A 21,176-nucleotide genomic window follows, 5' to 3' on the forward strand; every position below is an offset into this window, starting at 1 on the left:
CTCTTCAGAGACATAACAAACTGTTACATTCCCAGGAGCTGGTGCCTCTGTGGGTCTGTTTTAGCCTCTGGTGATTCATTTCTCAGYCTTTAAATGGGAATAGCAGCAATGCTACACCTCAAAGGAATGTAATCCAGGTAGATATATTCATGACCAAAATGGACTTGTATCAAATGCTGGAATTTGTGAGCAGACAGACCTGGATTGGATGGAGCCTTAATTTGTGCTCCACACTAACAGTGGCACAGTGAAATGCCTTAAAACCAGGAGTCAGTRCTGTGTTTGGAAATGCTGATGGGAAACTGGAATGCTGCTCTTGGGGTAGCCAGGTACCACAGGCACAGTTCCTTYTCAGTCACAGCACAAGTGGAGGCACGGGTTTGGAAAAATTTCTTAGATAATCACACTTTTTAAAAAAGTCTTGTGGCTTTTTTTTGAGCTGTAGAAGTGAGTCATCAGTTCTGTTTCCAAGTCTGGGGTGCTGAGCAGGGAATGAGCAGTTTGCCCACCAGGAATGGTGCCGAGGGGTTCACTGCTGGTGTGGTTCTTGGCAGACCCCTCCTAGAGCTATTAACAGTGTTGTAGATGTGCAGGAGGTGTAGAGCTGAGGCTCTGTGCCCTGGCAGAGCTAAAACAAGAATAGGCAATGTGCTAATATTGTCAGGAATAGTCTTGCTTTGGCAGGAATATAGATTAGACTACCTGATAAGTCATCTTAAAAAAAAAAATCTATTCCTTGAGTCAGTGTTACAGTACAAGGAATTGTACTTTAAAAAAGAGCCAGCAGGGATTTTCTAATTGTGTTTTTTTAAATACAGTCAAGAAAAAGGTGATTCCAAAGAAATCCTTATAGGGTAAAAAATGAGGAAATACAAAGAGATTTCTGCTGGTTTATTTCCTTCAGTTCTTTGTTAYATATAGGAATGGGGTGTATTACTCTAAATAATTCTGACTCCAGAGGCATTCCTTGCATTACACTTTTAGAACAGCAGAGTCCATTACAACAGCACATGTACATGTAAGGCTTTAACRATTTCATGTATTCAGTGTGTAGTAACTTGGGACCAAGCTCAACCCTTATGTTGTGATTCCCTCATTATGTGGAAGTGAAAAGCCATRGAGACATCCCAGTGCTACAGAGAAAGGCAAAGGGAAGGTGCCAGCATTGCTGGAAGGAAGCTGGAGAGTGGGAAATGGTGTAACAAAAAAATCAACACAAGGATGGAGGGGATCGCTTGGGTTGGTCTGACCTTTGGAGGTTAGAACGAGGAGCTGAGATTGGACTGCCAAAGATTGAGATTGTGTGAAACCTCCCTTCCTAAACTGAAATCCTGTGGACTCCTGGGCTCCTCTTTGAACTGGCTCATTGAAGCTGAGGGGAGCCAGGCCTATTAAGATGAAACAGTGATTTTCTAGACACTTCAACTCTGCCTTGTTGGGCTGCAGCAACATCTATGGTGGATGAGATTTTAGCAATTCTTCCCTTGCAGAAGCTCTGCTCTGTGCCCGAGTCCCTGAGCAAGGGAGGCTTGTTCCAGCCTGCTGCCCTCCCTGTGCTGCTCACTCAGKCCTGCCTTGCCGAAGGCTCTGGGCTGGGTTTCATCACAAAGGTGTCAGCTTTGGGTTCCCTGCTGTCTGCAGGAGTGTCCTGCTTATTGACGGGACAGTGGTGTGAAAGTAAAATTCACCTGGACACTTTCAAATGCAATCTTCACCTSTGGTTTTCAAGGATCTGGATGTGAGACAGCAGATCAGCTTAGAGCAGCAAAATTGTGGTGACACTTTTATCTTCCACAAGTTATTACTCAGAAATTACTCATCAATGGGAYTCATCTTGTGTAACCTTTAAACACAGAGCAGAATGAATTTGGTAAATAATCTGAAGCCCCCCCCAAAGGAGTTTATCAGCAAAATTACCGTGGGGTTTGTTTTTGCTGAGAAAGTAGATTTGTTTCATCACCTGCCAAAGTTTTATGCAAATAGTCCAACCCGAAGCACAAGTATTTCTTATTGGTGGTGTTTGCCTTGGAAGCTTTGTGTTTCATTAACTGCRATTGCTGAGCTGATTGATTAGAATTGGTAGGTGATGCTAAGTGATGGTCTGATGTTGAAATGTTCCTTTTTCACTTGCAAGATCATTCCAGATCAGCTGAAGACTGGCAAAAAGGCAAATGAGGCAAACAGCAGGGTTGCATGTTTCTGGTGGAGGCCAAACAACAGGGAGATTTCTAAGAGAGAAGGGCACAGACATACCTGCTTTGATTTCCATGTGTGCTGTCTGTGAGCTGTGTTGTGTTTCGGGGAGCACTGAGTCAGCCATGCASGAGTTAAGCAGTGGATGCAAACACCAGAGTTAGGGATGTTCATCCAGCCTAGAGTGCTTCCCTCAAGGGGAAGATGCTTTCTGGCACTGCAGCAGGGGAGAGAGAAGCAAACAACTCATGTTGTACCCACCTGGAACCRTGACAGTGATGTTTTAATCTTTTGAAGTGAATAAGTTCCTATGGCAGGGTAAAAATTCGCCTGTGAAATGGCTGATTCTGTTGGTGATACGTTCTCCCTTTAATTAAATAGCTGACTTACCTTGACAATTAATTGGAGTGATGTATGATTTTTATTAGAAACCCATGACTAATTTTTTCTTTCTGTTCCTGCTATCTTATTGTTCTTGTCTCCCCTCCTCCCAAATTCTGCTGTGTGCCAGCCATGTCCTCCAGGCACTGGTGCAGACCAGTGTTCCCTCTTGCTGGGGCTTTTACCTCTTCCAGATAAAGCCATTGTTTTCAGGTATTTTCCACATTGTCCTTCAGAAATTTTCCATTTCACCACAGTTTTGAAATTTCCTTTTTGTTTTCAAAGAGTTTGGGATTCTTTACTTTAAAAAAAGCCACCAATCGCAAACTCCTCAAAACATTTAACCACCACAAACCCCCCACTGTGTAATGCAGTTTGCTTCCTTTAATACCACATTTCCTACTTCATTAAAATAACTGCCAGGTTAAAAAAATCCTCCCTGCAGTCATCCCTGTGCCTGTAATCTGCCAGGAAACTCAAGTGAATTTTGTATTTAATTACAAGAGGCAAGATTCAAACTAGATGTGACTGAAGACATTCCTGTTAAAATAAGAGCAGCAACTACCAAGGATTCAGTTTGTCCCTTATCCTCCTCTCCCTGACTAAAAGGWGCTGAAGCTCAAGCCTTTGCCCAGCATTACAACGTTGGTGGACAATTCTTTAGGGTTTTTCCACTTAGGAAGCTTTAGTCTTTTTATAGGAAATTTGTTTCCATGGGGGAACTTAGGCATGGATGAGTGGGGAACAATGCATTGTTTGTTAAAACAAATTTTTTTGAAGGGAGTGGGCTTGAAAGGAAGGAAATGTGGTTTAGATTTAGGTTTCTTTTGAAATTTCTTCCTCTTCTTTTGCCTCATCCTCCCCACCCCCCAAATACAAAACAAAAATCCTAACAACCAGAAGTCCCCAAAATGGCTTTTCACCACACATGTCTTTAAAATATTTGGTATAATCTGAAAAGCCAGAGAAAATTTGTCAGTTTAAAAAACACTGTCTTGTGTATCCTTTCTTTCCCTTCCCTCTCTGGGTTGTTCTCCCTCAAGAAAATGCAACTTTTGTCTCAGTTTTTCTAGCCTCTGTGTTGGGCCGGGTTTTATTTAGTCTGTGCCTCTGATGTGTGTGTGAAGTAGTTTAAGCTKTGATTTATCCACGTGCTTGAACATTGTGCTGAATGAGGTCCTTGCATCCTCTGATCTCTGGGTTGTTCATTCACAGGGTGGCTCTGGAGGGAAGAGCCCTACGGGGGGCAGGTGGGCTGAATATTCCAGGGGAGGAAGCTCAAGGCTGGAATGCAGTTTAATTTTTACTTGGCTGGATCCAGAGTGGGCAGTTGGCTGGAAATCTCTCTCTCTCCCTTTCCTTAGAGCTGTGTGGCAGAGCTGCTGTGTGACAATCTCCTCCCTGGCGCTGGCTGCCATGGCTGACCCYGTCGCAGAGGAACACGCGCCCCAAGTCCCTGAGCTGTGCTCTGAGTGTGGCCAGGCCCACCTCTTGCTGGACAATCACCTGTACAACTTCCAGGACGAAGTGGACGATGAGCTCATCTGCCACATCTGCCTGCAGCCCCTGCTGCAGCCCATGGACACTCCCTGTGGCCACACGTACTGTTTCAAGTGCCTTGAGAACTTCATGCAGGAGTAYAACTTCTGTCCCATGGATCGGAAGAAGCTCTCCTTCCAGCAGTGCCACAAGTCCAGCCTCCTGGTCCGGAACCTGTTGGATAAGCTGGTTGTGCTCTGTCCTTTCAAAGCTGAGTGCCAGCAGACCATGCAGCGCTGTGAGCTGGAAGCTCACCTGCAGAACAGGTGCATTCCCCTTTCCATCCTGTTATTGCTCCTTGTGTAATGCTGGGGCTGTTGTGCTGCTCGTCAGAACCATCACTGTTCTCAGAGCAGCTCCTAAACTGGGGCAAGGTGGGACAGCAGAGCTGCCAGGGTGAGGCTGCAGAGGTGGGTGGGTGAAGACAGTGTAATTGTGTGTGTGATCTGGAGGAGAAGGGTGAGCTGCTCACCTTCAGGTCAACTGCAGTCACTAAACCTGTCAAATACACAGCCATTTGTGGCTCCTGATCTGGGGCACCRGCTCTGGAGCTGTTACAAACAAGCTTCTTCTTGTTTCCTTTGTGCAGAAAAGCAAGACACAAAGTTTAGTGCTCAGAAAGTGAGGGATTGTGCAGTGCTGCCAGTTTAACATGTCCAATTAAGATGTGCAATACATAAGTCTTTGATTCAAATAGTGCAAGTCCCTCCAAGCTGCACATTATGCAGTTGCTGAATATCTGCTTATCATTCTATTATCTTCTCCCATTCTTTTGCTGAGAAAGAGAAGCAAAGAAAAATGACTCTTTTTTGTTTGTTTTTGTTTGATTTTTTTATTTTTTGTTCCTCTTGTGCAGAGGAAGGGAGATTTTTTTGGTGCTTCCACTGCTGTTTGAGCTGCTGGCAGGTAGAATATTGTCACTTTAAAAGCAGTGCAGGTGACAGAGCTCTTGCCATGGTGCTCAGAGAGCCCATGTTCCTACCTGGTTAATGATTTGCAGGRAAGGGAGCTAAGTGCAAGCCCTGCTGCAGGTGGAACAGACCTCCCTTGGCAGGGAGTATTTTGTCAGCAACGAGAAATGCCACAGGCTTGTTTTCTTCAGCTGTGTCGTAATTCTTTTGTGGCAATTACGTATTTTAAAAATAAGCCAACCAGGGAACAGTTACCCTTTAGGATACCTTTGCAGTTCTAGCCAAGGATGTATTCTTGTGGTTCTTGCTTATATTCAATCCCCATGAGCTGCGAGTTTGTGCTAGAGCCAGGGGAAGGGATGGAAGGTGCTTGTGTGCCCCTTTCCCTTCAGTGAAAGTTTATAATCTCCTTTTCTTGAAGCAGCCCTTTGCACTGGCTGCTCGTTATCAGGCTGGGCTGAGTKCTCAGACTGCAGGGCTGGGGCCACGGCTCACCCCAGGGCTGGGCCTTCCTCTGCCCAGTAAATCTGCCCTGCTATCAGTAAACTTCTGTCACTCGTTAATCCCTCTGGCACAGGAGTTACACACAGGGGAGGGAGGCACCTTAAATGTTTACATTAGAGACCTGCCTGGAAACTGTATCATTCTCTTATATATTTCACCGTTTGTATCTTTCTTGGGGACAATGTATTGTAAGAGTCCAGGCTAYCTCACCTGGGCTGTGGCACAGTCAGACTGAAAAAATGGGGAAGAAAAATTAAAAGATAAGAAAACTGCACTGGGATTTGGGTGRTGGTTTTTTGTTTAAAGTGAGATTAACTGATAGGAGAAGACTTAAGGAAATAAGAACCACATGGTAACTTATTTTCTTGGGAGATTTCCCTGCCTTTTGCAGAATGTATTTGTGTCTTGACATCTTAGGAGGGACGTGCACAAATGGATCAATCAGCTTCTGTCATTAAATTCAGGGTTATTTTACTGCTTGGAGAATAAAAGAGTAGGAATAAACCCGAGGAAGTAATACTGGGATGGGGCTTGCTTAGCCAGAAWGAAAATAGTTAAATTGAGTTTCAAAAGTGACTGGTAAGCACCCAACACTACACATCTCTCTGAAAGTGATGTTTTTGCATTTATCACCTTTTTTGTTATAAAATACTGTTCTCTCTTTTAGCCATTTTTGCAGAGACAGGCTGGTCATGGTGTATCTACATCCAGTGCACATTTTGTGTGTACAGTTACATCCCAATTCTGGGATCTCTCTGGGAAGCAGTTGAGGGATTAGGAACTAAATTGCTCCCGTTCAGGTAGAGCCATCACCTGCAYGGACTGGGAGTGAACCAGGTCCAGGGTCAGGTCTCATTCCACAACAGAAGATGCACAGTCCTCCCATGCTGCTCCTGTGCATAGCTGGTGTGTTAAAACAAAGCCTAATTCAAGGCTGAGCTTGAAACTTGAGCCACTTGCTTTGCATAAAGGTACAGTTCAGASTGATCTCTAAAACGTCAGAGCTCAGTATTTGCTTTTATTTTAAGGATTGTTTTCTTCATGGAGTGTTTGCCAGGTCAATATTTAGCAAGGGAGATTCCTGTTCCTATTAYGTTCTTCTTATTAAAATAATTTGCTTAATAATTTCAAAAGTAGTGAAATAACAAGCCTTCTCTTAAGCTGATGCCTGTATACGTAGAAGCTGAAGGTCAAATGAGATTAAATTTTAGCATCTGAGGTACCAGCACTGCCCTAGTGAGATCTGGAACAAGCTTYTTCCCACAGGTTTGTTAGCCAGAGTTTCATGTGCTGCGTCACCTGCCCAGGCAGAGTCAGTCACTGACAGTCACTGCCAATCTCTCTCCAGGTGTCCTGGGTTCAAGAAATACAAATCTGAACTACAGCGGAAAAAGAATCCCATTTCCAAAGGGAAGGAAGATCCTCCCACCAAGGGGGAGACAAACACGCCCAAGGATCCAGAGGTCCCAATTGGAGACTCCTCACTTGTGGCAGAAAGCTCTGGAGCTGCTGTGGTGTCACTGGGGACTGCAGAGCCYGGACTGGTTAATCCAGCTTTTGAGGAGACTGAAGAAGGTGAGAGTTTGGTACAGAAGTGGAATTATGTATACCTCATAATATAAAAATGAGGTAATTATCTCAGGAAACTCAATGTTAAAGCGTCCCCAGCACTCTCAGACATCCTCAATGCTACTCAGCCATAAGGAGCCACCAGAGGAATCTCTTTCCTTGAGCAGAAGGGAGATGTATTCATGCACATCAGGGGTAGCAGAGTTTGTTCACAAGCACAAAACTGTGCAAAACCATTTGGAGAATCTGTGCTGGACTGCAGTGAGTATTTCAGTATTCTATGGAGAAACAAAGGCAGCTCCTGTCAATGTGAACGTGGAGCACCTAAAACTCTTGCAGAAGCCAAATAATTAGTAACTAGGAAGTGTTCCAGGTTCTTTTTAATCTTGTTAGGAAAGGTAAATATGCAGTCAGTTACCTGGAGTGGTCAGTACCTCCCTCCTGGTGTTTTTATAGCATAAGTTAGGTTTTGGATTAACAGCCAGCTCTGAAAGCCTTGCAGATCCCATAACCATCTCCACTTCAGTGTAGCAGCACTTGTCTCAGCTTGGTAGGAGGCAGCAGCGTGGAAACCTCTGTGMCTTGTCTCAAAGTTAGGCTCAGCTTCCAAGTGTGCAGGTTCTGGAGCTGCCAACCCCTGTGCCTGGGACAGAGGTAACTCACAGGTCAGTTCAGTTCCCTGTTGGCTTTTCCCCAAAGCACACCTGGAACAGGTTTTACATCTCTGGTGTGACACCTGCCCTTCACCCTGACCRGCAGTGCTGGCCCTGCCTGGGTGCCCCATGCTGGGACATCTCATCCCACTTCTAACAACAACTTTCATCTTCAAAGTGCAGCATTGCCTAATTTCCAGTATGCCATGAAACAGCCAAACATTCCTTCTGTTTTACAGGAGGGAAGGAAAAAGAGGAGCAAAGGAAATTAGAGGAAGGAAGTTGCAGAGCAGTAATTAGAGCTGGGTAGTCCCTTTCCCTCATGGGCATCATGGAAATTTGGAATTTGTTATGTGCATGCTTCTAGCAGGCCAGCTGTCGCAGGAGAAAAATAAATCTCTAAATATAGCCAAAACATACTTAAATATATCCCAAGCAATAATAAAGAGTTTGAATTCACCGTAGGTTTGGAGAAAACAGGGAAAATTCAGGAGCAACTGTAAAGAAACAGGAATTTTAAGCTTTTTGTATCACCGTAGATCTCCTGATAGCTGCTTTCCCTCCAGATGCTACACTGAGCACAACCTGCCAGGGGTTTGAGTCTTGGGCTGCTGTGAAAAGGAACATTCTKTTAATGTGTTGTTTTTTCTCTTCACTTTCCACAACCAGACCTTCCTCAGAGAACCAGTCTTGTGGCTGAAACAACCACCATTGAAATCCACCGGGAAGACCCCGAGGAAGAGCTGGGGATGCGGATAGTTGGGGGCAAGGACACCCCRCTAGGGAACATCGTTGTTCAGGAGGTGCTGCGGGACTCTGTGATTGCTGCTGATGGAAGAATTGCACCTGGGGACCACATCCTCGAGGTAGGAAAAGCCCCACTCATAGTCCCATTGCTTCCCTTGACTGAGGGAGGAGAGTGCCTGGAAAAACTGGGAAATCTCTGCAGCTGAGGGTGTTAGAGCACTGATCACACCTGAATGTCAGCAAYCTTGTGTGTCTGCCAGGGCTGAGGARCAGATTTTGGGGTTCCTTCCARTCAGACTCATATTTCCCTTGCATATTTGACAGCTTYTTGAATTTGTAGACCATTTTGGATMAAGTAAAAGATTCCTACCTGATCCATTTCACACCGCAGCCCCATTTCTCTCCAAAGGGCTCTRGTTAGGAAGTCTCATAATTGTTTGCTCTCCTGTGTTGCTTAAGCTGCATATTCTCCATGGGCAGGTCCAGAGTGAGAGCTGCTGACTTGCGGTGAGTATCAGCTACAAAATGTGAGTAATGCAGAGCTCCAGCCCAGCCTGACCCACGGCCGGGCGCTGCCCACATTGCTGGGCTCCGTGGCCCYGGGTGACAGAGGTGACACTTTGTACACACGGTGACAACTGTTAGCACCTCCAGCCATGGCTGTCCAATCAGCTGACAAGCCAGAAAACCTCATTATCCCATGGGATTGGGCAGCAGGAAGGGCTGGCAGCACCCCYCCATACAAGTGGCTGATATGATTTCTGAGCTGGTTTCTCAGGTCAGTGGAGTGACTCCAGTTTTATCCAGTTGGATTGTCCATGTCTCAGTSTCAGGAAGCAGGTCCCACACTTAGGAGCCCTGTTAACATCCTAAAAGATTACTGAATCTTGTGTGACAACAGGCAAAGCAAAATGTTGCTTTCTTAGATTCACCTCAGTAAAAGCACAATTAGATGGATGATTGCAGAAGCTTGTAGACTATGGACCACTTTAAAATAAAGATGGGCAGCCTCCAGTGTGGGTATTCTCCAAGTCAGTACTGAATGCTGGAAGTTAAGGGAAAGCAGTGCTGCATTTCCATGGGCTGAAGGAATGAGTGAACATTTTGCAGTTTCAGATGATTTGTTTGTTGTGTGGGTTGTCTGTCTKGTCCCTGTCCTCAGTTATTCACCAACTACAGTCTCATTTCAACAGCTTTCTTMATTCTTTTTTAGACAACTTTGCTCCCTAATGTGCATCAGAAGCAGCTGCCTCAGTCAGTGATTGCACAGGGAGTTTTCCATCCTGCTCCAGCCTGGCCATGCCCCACACTGYGGACAGTGCCTAATTAATGTGGGCTCTGATTAGTGAGTGCTTTGTTTGTCTCTGTAGGTGAATGGCGTCAACATCAGCAGTGTGACTCACTGCCAGGCTGTCTCCTTCCTGCGCCACCCAGGCCCTGTTCTCCACCTCATGGTCCTGCAGGAGAAGGGCTTTTCCAACAAGACTGCACAGCAGGATTCCACTTCTACCAACCGGGAAGTGATCCACGTCACCTTGATAAAGAGGGACCGATCTGAACCCTTGGGAATCAAACTGATCAGGAAGACTGACGAGGCAGGGATTTTTATTCTGGATCTCTTAGAGGGAGGTTTGGCGGCCAAGAATGGAAAGCTGAGTCGGAATGACAGAGTCCTGTCAATAAATGGGCAGGATTTGAGACAAGGAACTCCTGAAGCTGCTGCMCAGATAATCCAGGTGAGTTCAGACATGGAGAGGTTGTATGGAAATGGTTCTGTGTGGCCGATGGCTCGGTTCCTGTTTGAGCCAGGGCAACCTGCATTCCCCCAAATCTGTGCCATGGAAAGTGACTCCCCTGTGATGTGTGGRAAGCACCACTTCCAAATGAAGATAAACACGAAGAGTGGGAATCCWTGGTGAGTCATCCCTGACAGGTCTGAAGGGAAGCAGTGGCACAGGAGTTCATCTGAGGAGATGGGATCTCCCGTGCWGTTTGCAGCCTCTCTTGCAGAGGGAGTGCTGGTATGCATTGTGTGGATTCGTGCAGCAGACAAGGGGGGATCAGGACAGCCTCTTGTGCTTCCAGCAGTCACACTGAAAGTACTGGCTGGGAGGTGGCCTGGGCTGGCAGCACAGAAAGATCCCTTTGGACTGATTTCAAGCCCTTTCTCCCCGTTTTACCTGTATTTGGGATAATCAACTAGAAAACAACATGGGGCACCTCAGGCTAAAAGCATTCCAAGGTACTAAATGGGTACAAGAGGGGTGGTCTGTCCCTGTGGAATGTGCTCCTGTTGCAGCATGTCAGACATTTTGGTGAAAGGAGTGGGCAARGAATTTTGGTTAAAGGATTAAGAATTGCTGCATGTGCAGAAGATATCATACAGATCAGTTTAAATTCTGTATTTCCCCCAGTGAGTGCCTCCAGTTTGTGTTTTATCTAAGAATCCTGACACAATGCASCTCATCCCATGCTGTTTATCCCGGAAAGGATGTGAGGTCAGCAGGAGGGAGAGCCAGTTCTCTGCCCAGTTATCAGAGGAGTGCAGTGCCACGGGAGAAAAGAAGGGAAGGAACAGAGATTCAGCACTGAGATCCTTTTCCATGTTGTATATGTGCTTCCATTCTGTGGCCACTTAGAATTGATTTGCATGCCACAAGTGCTGCTGTGTGCACACACAACTCCCATAGGAGGAACTCCTAATCCCAGTGGAACCACCAACTAAAGCCTCAGAACTTCATGAGGTTTGGGKGTTTCTTTTTGGAGTGACATTTCTGTGAAACTGTGACAGTTTTCCAAGGATGATCTGTTCCTCTGAGGGCTAATTAAAATCCTTCCTTAAATATAACTTGAAGAGTCTCTCATCCAAGGCCAGGGAATTCACTGTGGCACCAGTGAAACAGTGTCCTGTGACAAGGAGGGAGAGCAGCAACTGCACTTGTGTCATGCAGGGCAGGAAACGCCCCGAGTGAGCACATGGGCCTTGCCAGTGAGTCCTTCACAATAAGGTTCTGTCAGGTGATCTGAAGGAACAAACCCAATGAGAAGAGCAGGAACAATAGTGAGCACTTCCCCTGTAGCCCTGCCAAGGCCAGACTTGCAGCTGGTAAAGTGTTTAACTGGCAGCAACCTCAGACCAGAGGTACTCTGGGGAAAAATGGATGGGAGATGGTGAACAATAGATGAACAAAGCTGGGAGGGAGGGAGCTTTAACAACTTCCTGGGCAATAAAAGCATCCAGTGCTTGTCAYGGTCACTGTGTGTGGACCAGTCAGTGTTGCAGCTCTGTTCATTCTGTAGCACACACAAGATGCTATTTTGGTTGTTTGTATGGAGTGCAGGAATTAATCATCCCTTTCCACCTTCTCTTGTTTGGCATTTGTGGGGGAGGGAGGCACGAGTGAAGCCTGCCTCTACTCCTGTTCCCTCTGACTCATGTTTGTTAATTCCCTTTTTCTTTTTCCAATCACATTCCCTGGCTCTTCACAMAAGACTTTGCATCACGTTGAGGAGCTGTTGGAGAACCTCTGTGGGARCTGATGCCAACCCTTGTCTCTCCTCAAGGCAATGAGGGCTGTCCCTTGTTTCTAACCCATTTTTTAAAATCTTTTTTACTTCCACTCCTTGTTTCCCTGGGCAGACCACGGAATCCAGAGTGAACTTTGTGATCCTGAGGCAGCCTGGGGTGCAGCTGGGAGAGTCAGTGGAGGATGGCAGCACCTCCAACAGCAGCAGCAGYAGYAGCAGCAGCAGCAGCAGCAATGGGGGGAGCCCTGTGCACCATCGCCGGCGACCAGAGCAGAACCACTACAGACGAAAATCCAACTACCAGAAGGTGGGCTGGGGAATGAGACAGAGGTGCTGCTTATTCCTCGTCTAGCAAGTGGATTGTGTTGTTCTGTGATGGTGGTTTATCAAAGAAGGCTGATCAGAAGCTCCATTTCTGATTGAGCACATTTGGGGCTTTTGGTGAAGAATCACTTTGAAGAATCTACAGGGAAACATAATTTTAAGGGGAAAAAGTGTCAAAATTTCTTCAGTGTTGATGCTTAATCCTTTCTAGTCTGGAAAGGGCAGTGAGAAATTTTCCATCCATGAAATGCTTGGGATTTGCTTCTTGCAGTCCATCAAGCCTCACACACTGAGGGCGTTGCAGTGACACCAAGTTGTGTTGCTGTGGGGCCTTTATGGCCGAGGAGTAGAAGCCCCGGGTGACCCTGTGGTGCTGCAGTGACTGCAACCCTTTGTGTGGCACGAAAGTGTGTATGCAACCCCTCTGTGTGTCACAACAAACAMCACCAGTGTGGTGAACCCAGAGGGACCCTCTGTGTGTGTCAGCTGAGTGACCCAACCTGCTGCAGCTGCTCAGCCCGCAGTGTTTCAGTGTCCCTGGAGCTCAGGGAGTTGCTGTCCTGCGTGGCTGGAGTGTGGTTCCTGGAGTTAAATCCCTGAGCAACATTTCCACCCTGTTTGTACAGCCCAGGCTCTAATGTGTGCTCTCACTGCAATCAGAACATTTAATCAGGGACAGCTTCAATGCTTGGCGTGAACAGYTTTGAGATGAGCTCATGGCTTGTGCCTCAGTGCAAAATTACCCTCTTCGGAGGGAGCATCTCCCTAGAGCAAATGGATTTGGGATCAGTAGGACAGCACTGCCTCAGCACTGGTGGTTCMCCTTAGAAAGGCTGCTCTGTATTCTCACCCACAGCCACGATATAGGAAGCTGACTTTGCCATCCAGCAACATTGCTGGAATGTTCAGGATTAAGGATACAAATCCTGTGGTCTTGTCTTCCAGAGCTGGGCTTCTGTTAATTGCATTAATGAAGCTGCATTTTGTACTGTCTTTCCCTTGTAGGATTTGCCTCAGGGATATGTAAGTCACGAGAAGACAGTTGCAATAAAAAAGGAGCCAAAGGAATCTTTGGGAATCACAATTGGAGGTGGAAGGGATAACAAAAACAAGCTCCCTATTTATGTGACAAGTGTGCAGCCCATTGGATGCCTCTTCAGGGATGGCAGAATCAAGAGAGGTAAGGGAGGCTCTCAGACCCTTTATTCTTTAGGAACTGTTTTTTTTTCGGTGGAAGCTGGACAGGGACACCAAAGACAGGCTGGAAACAGGGTTCACATGACCCCTTGAGGTTGAACTGGGCTCCATAGCCCAAAGGTCTGTAATAATCCCATTTCATTTCATCAACAGGGGATGTACTTTTGAGCATAAATGGTGTTGATTTGACTCATCTGAACTATTATGAAGCTGTGTCAGCACTGAAATCCAATGCAGCTTCCCACTCAGTGACACTGAAAGCCTTGGAAATCCTCTCACTGAACTCCCCAGAGCCCTCCCTGGACATCAGGGARCAGGGATTCAGCTGGTCTCCCCTCTGGATCACGTGGCTTGGATTGCCCAGGTATGTTTGTCAGGGSCTGGATGGAGAGCTGTTAATCACAGGGTTGACTTTCACTCAAACACTAGAAATTAATGACTTTGTTGATGAACTGGAAGCATTACTGGTGTTCCTGTTTAGCTGTAAGGCAGTGGAAAGCCTTATTTGCCAATGAGATCATGGAATAATGAATGTGTAAGGAACTTAAACTGTTTTTGTGGGGTGACCCATCATTCTCACACTCCTGTTGGATTGCAGTCGTGGTTTAGAAGCTCCTGAAGCACTTTTTGCAAAGAGAAATAGTCCATATTAGATACAGTCTCTGCTAAAATACTCACTGAAATCTCTCTGTGCTTCTTTCTGCATCCCTTTATGCAAGCCAAGAGACAACTGAGCTGTTTGGGAGTTTCTAATCTGATCATCTCACTTAGGGGCAGACATTCTTTCAGTCTAGTTCTTCTTGGCTGTTGTAATTGTATTATCTTTAGCATGAAGCAGAAATGATTCTGCACAGTTTGAGTTTTCCTGCTGCAAAACTTTGCACCACAGGCTTAGCAGAGATTCTAACCTAGCCAGTTCCAAGTGAWAGCTTCAATTTCCCTTTCCTTCCTGAAGAGCCCAACCTCTGGCTCCCTTCTGCAGTGACACCAAAACCCTGTGAAAGACACAGTCTGTTGTCATCCCAGCTGACTGCAGGAGCATCTGCATGGGGAACAGGAAACCTGCTGTGGGAAGCCTGGATTATTTACAGCCTGGTTTCTTGAGACACCTAAAAAGGAACCCCTAACAAAGCCTCTGTTGTGTTACTTACAGCCTGTAAATGTTCTACAAACCAGCCCAAGGAAAGGCAGCCTTTGTGTCCCCTGTACCTGGGCTGTGCTCAGCACCCTCCTCCCAGCTCCCTCTGCTCTCCTGGGAATTGGCCTGGYTGCTGCAGGCAGCTCTGGGATCAGCTGGCCCTGAGCTGCCCCTGGAGAGCCCAAACCTGGGCACCAACCCTCAGATGCTGCCTGGTGTTTGTTCTGGTGCTGCTGCTGCAGTGAACTACAGCAAACCAAAACCTGGCTGGGCTCATTTTTTTCCTTTCCCATTTTCCTGGCTCAGGTGGCTTGCAGCTTCCCCACACTGCTGCAGGGACTGGAGTCCTCTCTGCTCCCTGATCTCCTTCATTTCAGGAGTGTCCTGACATTACCTCTCTTTAGTGCCTTGCTGGAAATTCCTGTGCTGCTGATGTTGATRTTGCCCTCCTTCATTTGACTGGAACTCCTGCAGCAAGGAGTGATTCCAGGTGTCTTTTCTGCTCTTCACTTCCTTAACTCCAGGCTGAATTCTGGCCTTGAAATTTGTCTGCAGTTCTGGGTGTGAGGGTTGTAGGAGGCACAAAGCAAGGTTATTTCCTTTAGGATCTGACAATCTTCCTCCTTCCTCCACAGCACAAAAAAGGGCTGTAATTCCTGTGCTTCCTCACTCCTTTTTCCTCTGCCCCCAGTGAGACCTGATAGCAACTGGCTGGTCACCCACAGGACCGTGTTTGTCACCTGGGAATGTTCAGGGTGCCTCTGGCATTTCAGGCTGGCTCAGGGATGTGCWGCACAGTGAGATCCCAGTGCCCTCAGTGCTGTGCACAGAGATCCTGASCCACCCAAACTGGGTTCCCTTTGAACAGGACAAACTGCCAGTGCTGCAGAGAAACATCCCTTGCACAGATCCTGTGTGCACCACACTGACACCACTGCACAACCCCCCCAAAATGTGCCCAAACTGGGCCCTGTGCCCTCAGCACCAGTTCTTTCACTGGGATCTGTTCCTTTTGGCTGCCCTGGCCTCAGTGTTTTGGAGCGTTCTGGAGAATGAGAGCTCAAAGCATACCTCATGTACAGTTTTGGGTTCGTTCAGCCTTTTTCCCCCTCATTTATTCCTCAATTCCAGCAGAAGTATCCTTCTCTTTTTAGAGCAATGTATTTCTTTCTAGTTTAACACAAATTTGATGCTGAAGGATGTGAGTTGAAATGAGTGCTCAGGGCTAAGGAAGTGCATTTGATCCTTGCAGCACTTGAGCCCACAGTGCTTCATTCAGGTTTCCATTCCCATGTCTGTGGTTTCTGTTTCTGTCAAAAGGAAACTCTGATTTCTTCAGAGCRTTATGTTAAATCCATACCAGGCACTGACAGTATAAAATACCATCTCAAAAGCTGGTTTGGAGTGGTCCTAATTCATCTCCTAATTCAACACACCCTGCATCCTAAAGGTACCAAAAACAAGTTTAYAGATTGATTTCTCTTTTCTCTCTAAAACCTTTCCCTCTTGAAAATGCTGTGCATTGTGTGGCTTGTAGCTAAGCCTCAGGGGTGGAAGAGCAKTTTTCCTCCTGCCTTCTTCGGTGGGGTTATCTGACCCCAGTTTCCCTGGAGTCTGAGCTCTTCCCACAACATTTGTGTGGAGCTCCCAGTCCCGGCCCTGCTGCAGCTCCAAACTCCACCRGGGACCAGGAACTGCCAACTCAGCAGCGTGCTTGGCACCATAAAACCTGCACCTCGACCTTCCCTAAACTCTCAAATTCTTTTCCCACAGTCATTTTTGATTGCAGTAAATTAGTTTCTCTTCCTAAATCCCCTTTTTCATATGGAAAACTGATTCCTAGCAAACAGCCCTGTCCAAGCTCCTRGAGAACGTGCCTGACGTTTTTATTTATGTTCTCTGCTGGTGCAGCACTCGCTACTGTTGCTCTTGGGGYTATTTATTTGCAGGAGCTGCTACAGCCCTGGCTCAGAACTTTGTGTTTCACTGGTGTGGTCCCTATGGAAGGAACCCATGGAGGAATCAGCGAGCTGGAGCTGGGTGTCCTGGTGTTTATGTGTGAAAAATTCCTCCAAAAGTAAATGACAGTTTGAAAGTAGATAATTGGATCTTTCTCCTGGTGAGAAGTTAACTGAGAAGGCTTTTGAAATCTGAAACTCCTCTGCAAACTGCTCCAGCAAAGCCCTTGAGGCAAAAACGTTTATTAGGAAAAGTTTAGCTGCTGGAATAGCTCAGCGGGGTGATGATGAGCAGCAGTTTCACAGCTCCTCGGTGCCAGGATGTAACCGGAGCTGGAGCCGGGATGGAACCGAACGCGAGCCAGGGCACACGAGCTGCCCCTCCACACCTTCTGTGTCACCTCGCCAAGGCTTTGCAAGGCTCAGTGCCACCAGCTCGGGCAGCTGGCACTGCCATCTCCCATTCCCCGGGCTCCTGAGCAGACAAACCTCGCTGGCCGGCATCCAGACCCGGGGAGCTCTCTCCRAGGAGCCCAATATCTGAGCTGTACATCCCGGATCCTGCAGGAGAGCCCTGCCCTGCTCTGAGCTGGCACTGAAGGGAGCCTGCAGCACCTCACATTGCTGCTGGTGCTGCCGAAAGGCTTCCTGGTACCAGTGCAGTGTCAGAGGGAACAAAAACCCCTCTACTMTCGGTAATTGCAGGGGTGTAGCTGCTGCTCACTGGTAATTTGGGTTTGTCACTGGTGCTGTGTGTGTTCATTAGCAGATTTCATCAAGTTATTCAGGAGTATTTCAGGTCCCAAACCCTTTAGAGCAGGGTGATTTCCTGTTGGCTCTTCAACCAGGGCTGACAACGCTGAGGAAAGGTTTCTAAAGGACTGGCATCATCAGATTTGAGAATCAACCCCGTGATGTTCTCTGCAAAGGGGTATCTCAAATTCTAAAAACCAGSAAAATGAGGCTATTACCTATCTGTGCTTTCCATGAGGGAAAACATACATTTCTGGTCAGGCAATTTTCCTCATAACCTCTGTTTCTGACGCAGCAACCTTCACTTCTGTCAAGATATTGTCCTGAGTAAAGGAAATCTGGAAAGTTGGGGCTTCAGCATCGTGGGAGGCTTTGAGGAAAGCAAAGGAAACCAACCCTTCTTCATCAAAACCATCGTGCCCGGGACTCCCGCATTCCGCGACAGGAAACTCAAGTAGGTGTGAAGCACCCAGGGGATCATCACCAGTGCTGGGGTTTCCCAAGAGCTCTGACCCTTGTAAGGAGCTCAGCTCCACGTTAATGACTCATTCTGACACTCATTTGTGAGTTAATACTGTTGCCAAACTTGTAACGAACTAAGCCCTGCATTAAGCAGTGTTTTGATTTCTCCATAAAGGTGCCACGAAATGGAATTTACAGCCGTTTAAAACCTAACTGTGAAGGTTTTAATGGAGTAATTAGGTAAAAGTAGAAAGGGGATGTTCGAGATGAATCTTGCAGGCTCCAGAGTATAAAACCTCTTGGATTAGGAGAAGTATCCCCAATACAAGCAACAAAAGCCCTCCAGAGCAGGAAGCGGAACTGGAGCTTTGCCGGTTGTTGGTGACAAATGCCAGCGACAGGGGCTGGAGGGATGTCTGGGGTCCAAGAGGTGGCTCTCTGGAGGCAGGGCTGTCACCGACAGCATGGAGGGGACACGGTTTGGTGCAGGGAGCTGGGCTTGGYTCCCACAGCTGAGGGGGAGCACCGGGCTCAGCCGGGCTCCTGTGAGTGCCGGGRCCGGGCCGGGCTCTCCCCAGCAGGCACCAGGGAAGGGCTCAGCACCTCCCACCCCTCCGAAGGTGCTGGCTGTGCCCGAGGGGAGCAGGACCCTCTCACATCTCTGATGGTGACAGCGGGGCCCTGGAGGGCCCTTCAGCTGCAGGACTGACCAGGGGCATCAGTGTTCATCAGCCCTATTTCTGTAACCTCTCCCTCTGCTGCCAGCCCTGCTGGGCACATCCTGGTGCCCTTCCCTGCTGTCACCCAAGCACCTGCAGTGTCCCCCTCCTCCCTGCTCCTCTGACTCAAGGGAAGAAGTTCTTTCAAGGAGGAGCTGATGATTTGGCTCAGGGTGGGCTCAGGRTGACTGTGGCTGCAGTGTTAATAATGAATCCAGTCCTGACAAGCGTGGCTCATGTCTTTGGGCAGGTGTGGAGATGAAATCGTGGCAGTGAATGGCGTGCCAGCAATAGGAATGAGCAACTCGGAATTAATCCCGATGCTGAAGGAGCAGAGGAACAAAGTCACCCTGACCGTGGTGTCCTGGCCAGGGAGCCTCGTGTGAGAACTCCACCAAACCCCCAACACTTCCAGGTATCCCAACAGCAGCAGAGCTCCACCTGACAGGGAACTGACTGCTCAACTCCTGCTCCTGCTGCATTGCCATGGAGGACTCCTCCCTGTTTCCTTTTTGTGGAAAACATTTTACCAACAAACCTGGATGTGGAATTCAAAGCAAGGGTTAATCYAACAGTTGCTGGAGCTTCCCAGGCTCGTTAAAGCTCCTTAGGATTGGTGGCTGCTGAGGCTTTCCTTGATTTTAGGGCTCTGCTTTCCATTGAGTAGGGTTAAAACAGAGGCTTTTAGAAGCAGCCAATAAATCTGTAAGGATGGGTGGGGACCCAATTAGGCACTTCCTATCTATCAAGATTTCCCAGTCCTCATATTTCTAGGTGTCAGTAGCCCAAGGAATGTATTAATGCATTAAAAGCCCAGGGTAACTCAGAGCTGCTGGCTGAGCCTGGTGGAGCTGTGTGACCTGAATGAGGGTCCTGTCACAAATCCTGATTGAGGATCCTGCCAATTCCACGGATGCACTGCAAAGGGACAATTTCAACACCTTCAAGAACCACCGACAAACGTATCAGCAAGACTGGTTTCATTGCGATACGATGTTGCAAAGTGAGACTTTACCCAAGGTCAAGAGCAAGGTTCACTCTTACTCCACACAAGTTTCCCTGGTTTTAGGATTGATAAAAGCAGTTTTTTCCAGAGGAGGCAGGTGAGGAAGTGAACAGGTCACAGCCACCCCTGCCTGCCTTTCTTTATTTGTTCCCTGGGGTCAGCAGCAGAGTTCAGGCAGGGACAGGAGCTCCTGTAGTCAGGCAGGACACATTGGCTCCTGCTGYTCTGTTCCTGTCCCTCCTGCAGCTGGAGCAAAATACCTACTCATGGCATCAGGGGAAGCTCCAAGGGTCCTTGGCTGCAGGAAATGTCCCCTCCAGAAGGAAACTGTGCCCAGCCTGGCTTCAGTTCAAACCCACTGTGCAGTTAGAATTTAGAATTAAAGAACTGAAGCCCAGGCAGGTTGGTTTGACCTCTGACACTGTGAAAGTTCCTACTTGCAAACTCCACCTGAAGCAATTCCCTTTTTTAGCAGCAAAATGAGCAGTAGAAATGATGTTTTTTTTTTTTCTCAAAACAAGGTTGCACTGAGAGTTCTTTCTTTCTGTGCTGCCTCTGCTGCACCTTTTGCAGGAGCAGCTTTGTAAGAATCCAAGGAGTCTGTCCCCTGTCCAAATGCTGCCACRAATGAATGTTTAATTCCTTGTAGCAGCCCTGCAGGGAAGAGCCCAGCCCTGGCTGAAGCTTCTCCTGGGCTGGCAGTTTGTCACTTGCTGTCCCTGGGCCTTGTTTACACACGGTGACTTCACTTCCTGTGCTGGCAGGGCCTGTTCCCAGAGCCAGGACACAGCAGGGGCTGGATCAGTGCTCACGGCAGCTGCCTTTGGCTGCTGGACACCCCTGCAGCTTGGACAGCACAGCTGGGGCTACCTGGGCTCCAGGGCTCTGGCTCCTGTTGTTCTGCTGAATGCTGAGAGCCAAATAATCCACAGARGAAAACTCGTCATTGACCTCGCTGGGACACAAAAACCTGAAGCAATTTTTTATCTCTTTCCAATCAATGTGCAGAATCTGTGCCTGGAACAGTAAATATTGCTGTGGACAGAGAGAGGGCGATTCCCACTGCCTGTTCCAAATGTGGGTAAAGTGCAGGAGGGAAGAGCTGTGCAGCTGCTGGGCTGGCAGTGGGGGTGAGGGGAGGCTGCAGAACCATTTTTACTGTTACTCCATCTCCTTTCAAGGTGCCTTCAACTTCACCAAAATGTCCTCRTTAATTTAAATTTTGTTTCCAAAATCAGCTTGTTAATAGATGTTGAGTTTGTTTTGATGCCTTTATAAATTATTGTAATATTGCTGAAAAATACGGATTATGGGTGTGGTCTTTACCTTTTCTTTCCATGTATCAGCTAATGATCCCAGAACAGGTCACCTCCACAAAAACCTCACCCTGTGAGGCAGGAAACTGTGTAATTGTCTTTGCTTCTCCAAGGAAAGGAGCTGGACTATCCTAAAATACACTGTGGCTGGGAAAAATCCCTCAACAACAGTAAACCCCACATCCCACCAGGAAAMCTGCAGCAGCTTCCTGATGCAAGTAAAGATTATTTCCAACACCCCACCTTCCCTCATATTAAAGGCAAACAATTTACCTCTG

The 21,176-nt window shown here is 47.4% G+C and overlaps 1 protein-coding gene across 1 annotated transcript in view; it reads left to right on the plus strand.

Annotated features, from left to right (window-relative positions):
* Window positions 1–21,176, plus strand: part of LOC130575913 (ligand of Numb protein X 2-like) — a 29,904-nt gene extending 8,728 nt beyond the window's left edge. The window contains exons 2-10 of the mRNA XM_057370151.1: window positions 3,939–4,379; window positions 6,877–7,103; window positions 8,420–8,616; window positions 9,868–10,233; window positions 12,138–12,332; window positions 13,355–13,529; window positions 13,700–13,910; window positions 17,691–17,849; window positions 18,827–21,176. Of these exons, the coding sequence (XP_057226134.1) occupies window positions 3,991–4,379; window positions 6,877–7,103; window positions 8,420–8,616; window positions 9,868–10,233; window positions 12,138–12,332; window positions 13,355–13,529; window positions 13,700–13,910; window positions 17,691–17,849; window positions 18,827–18,962 (2,055 nt within the window). The 5' untranslated portion in view covers window positions 3,939–3,990 and the 3' untranslated portion in view covers window positions 18,963–21,176. The remainder of the gene's footprint in view (window positions 1–3,938; window positions 4,380–6,876; window positions 7,104–8,419; window positions 8,617–9,867; window positions 10,234–12,137; window positions 12,333–13,354; window positions 13,530–13,699; window positions 13,911–17,690; window positions 17,850–18,826) is intronic.

This window comes from Malurus melanocephalus, unplaced genomic scaffold (assembly GCF_030028575.1).
Source record: "Malurus melanocephalus ecotype Western Australia unplaced genomic scaffold, MMel_1.1 scaffold_120, whole genome shotgun sequence".
Taxonomy (NCBI): Eukaryota; Metazoa; Chordata; class Aves; order Passeriformes; family Maluridae; genus Malurus; species Malurus melanocephalus.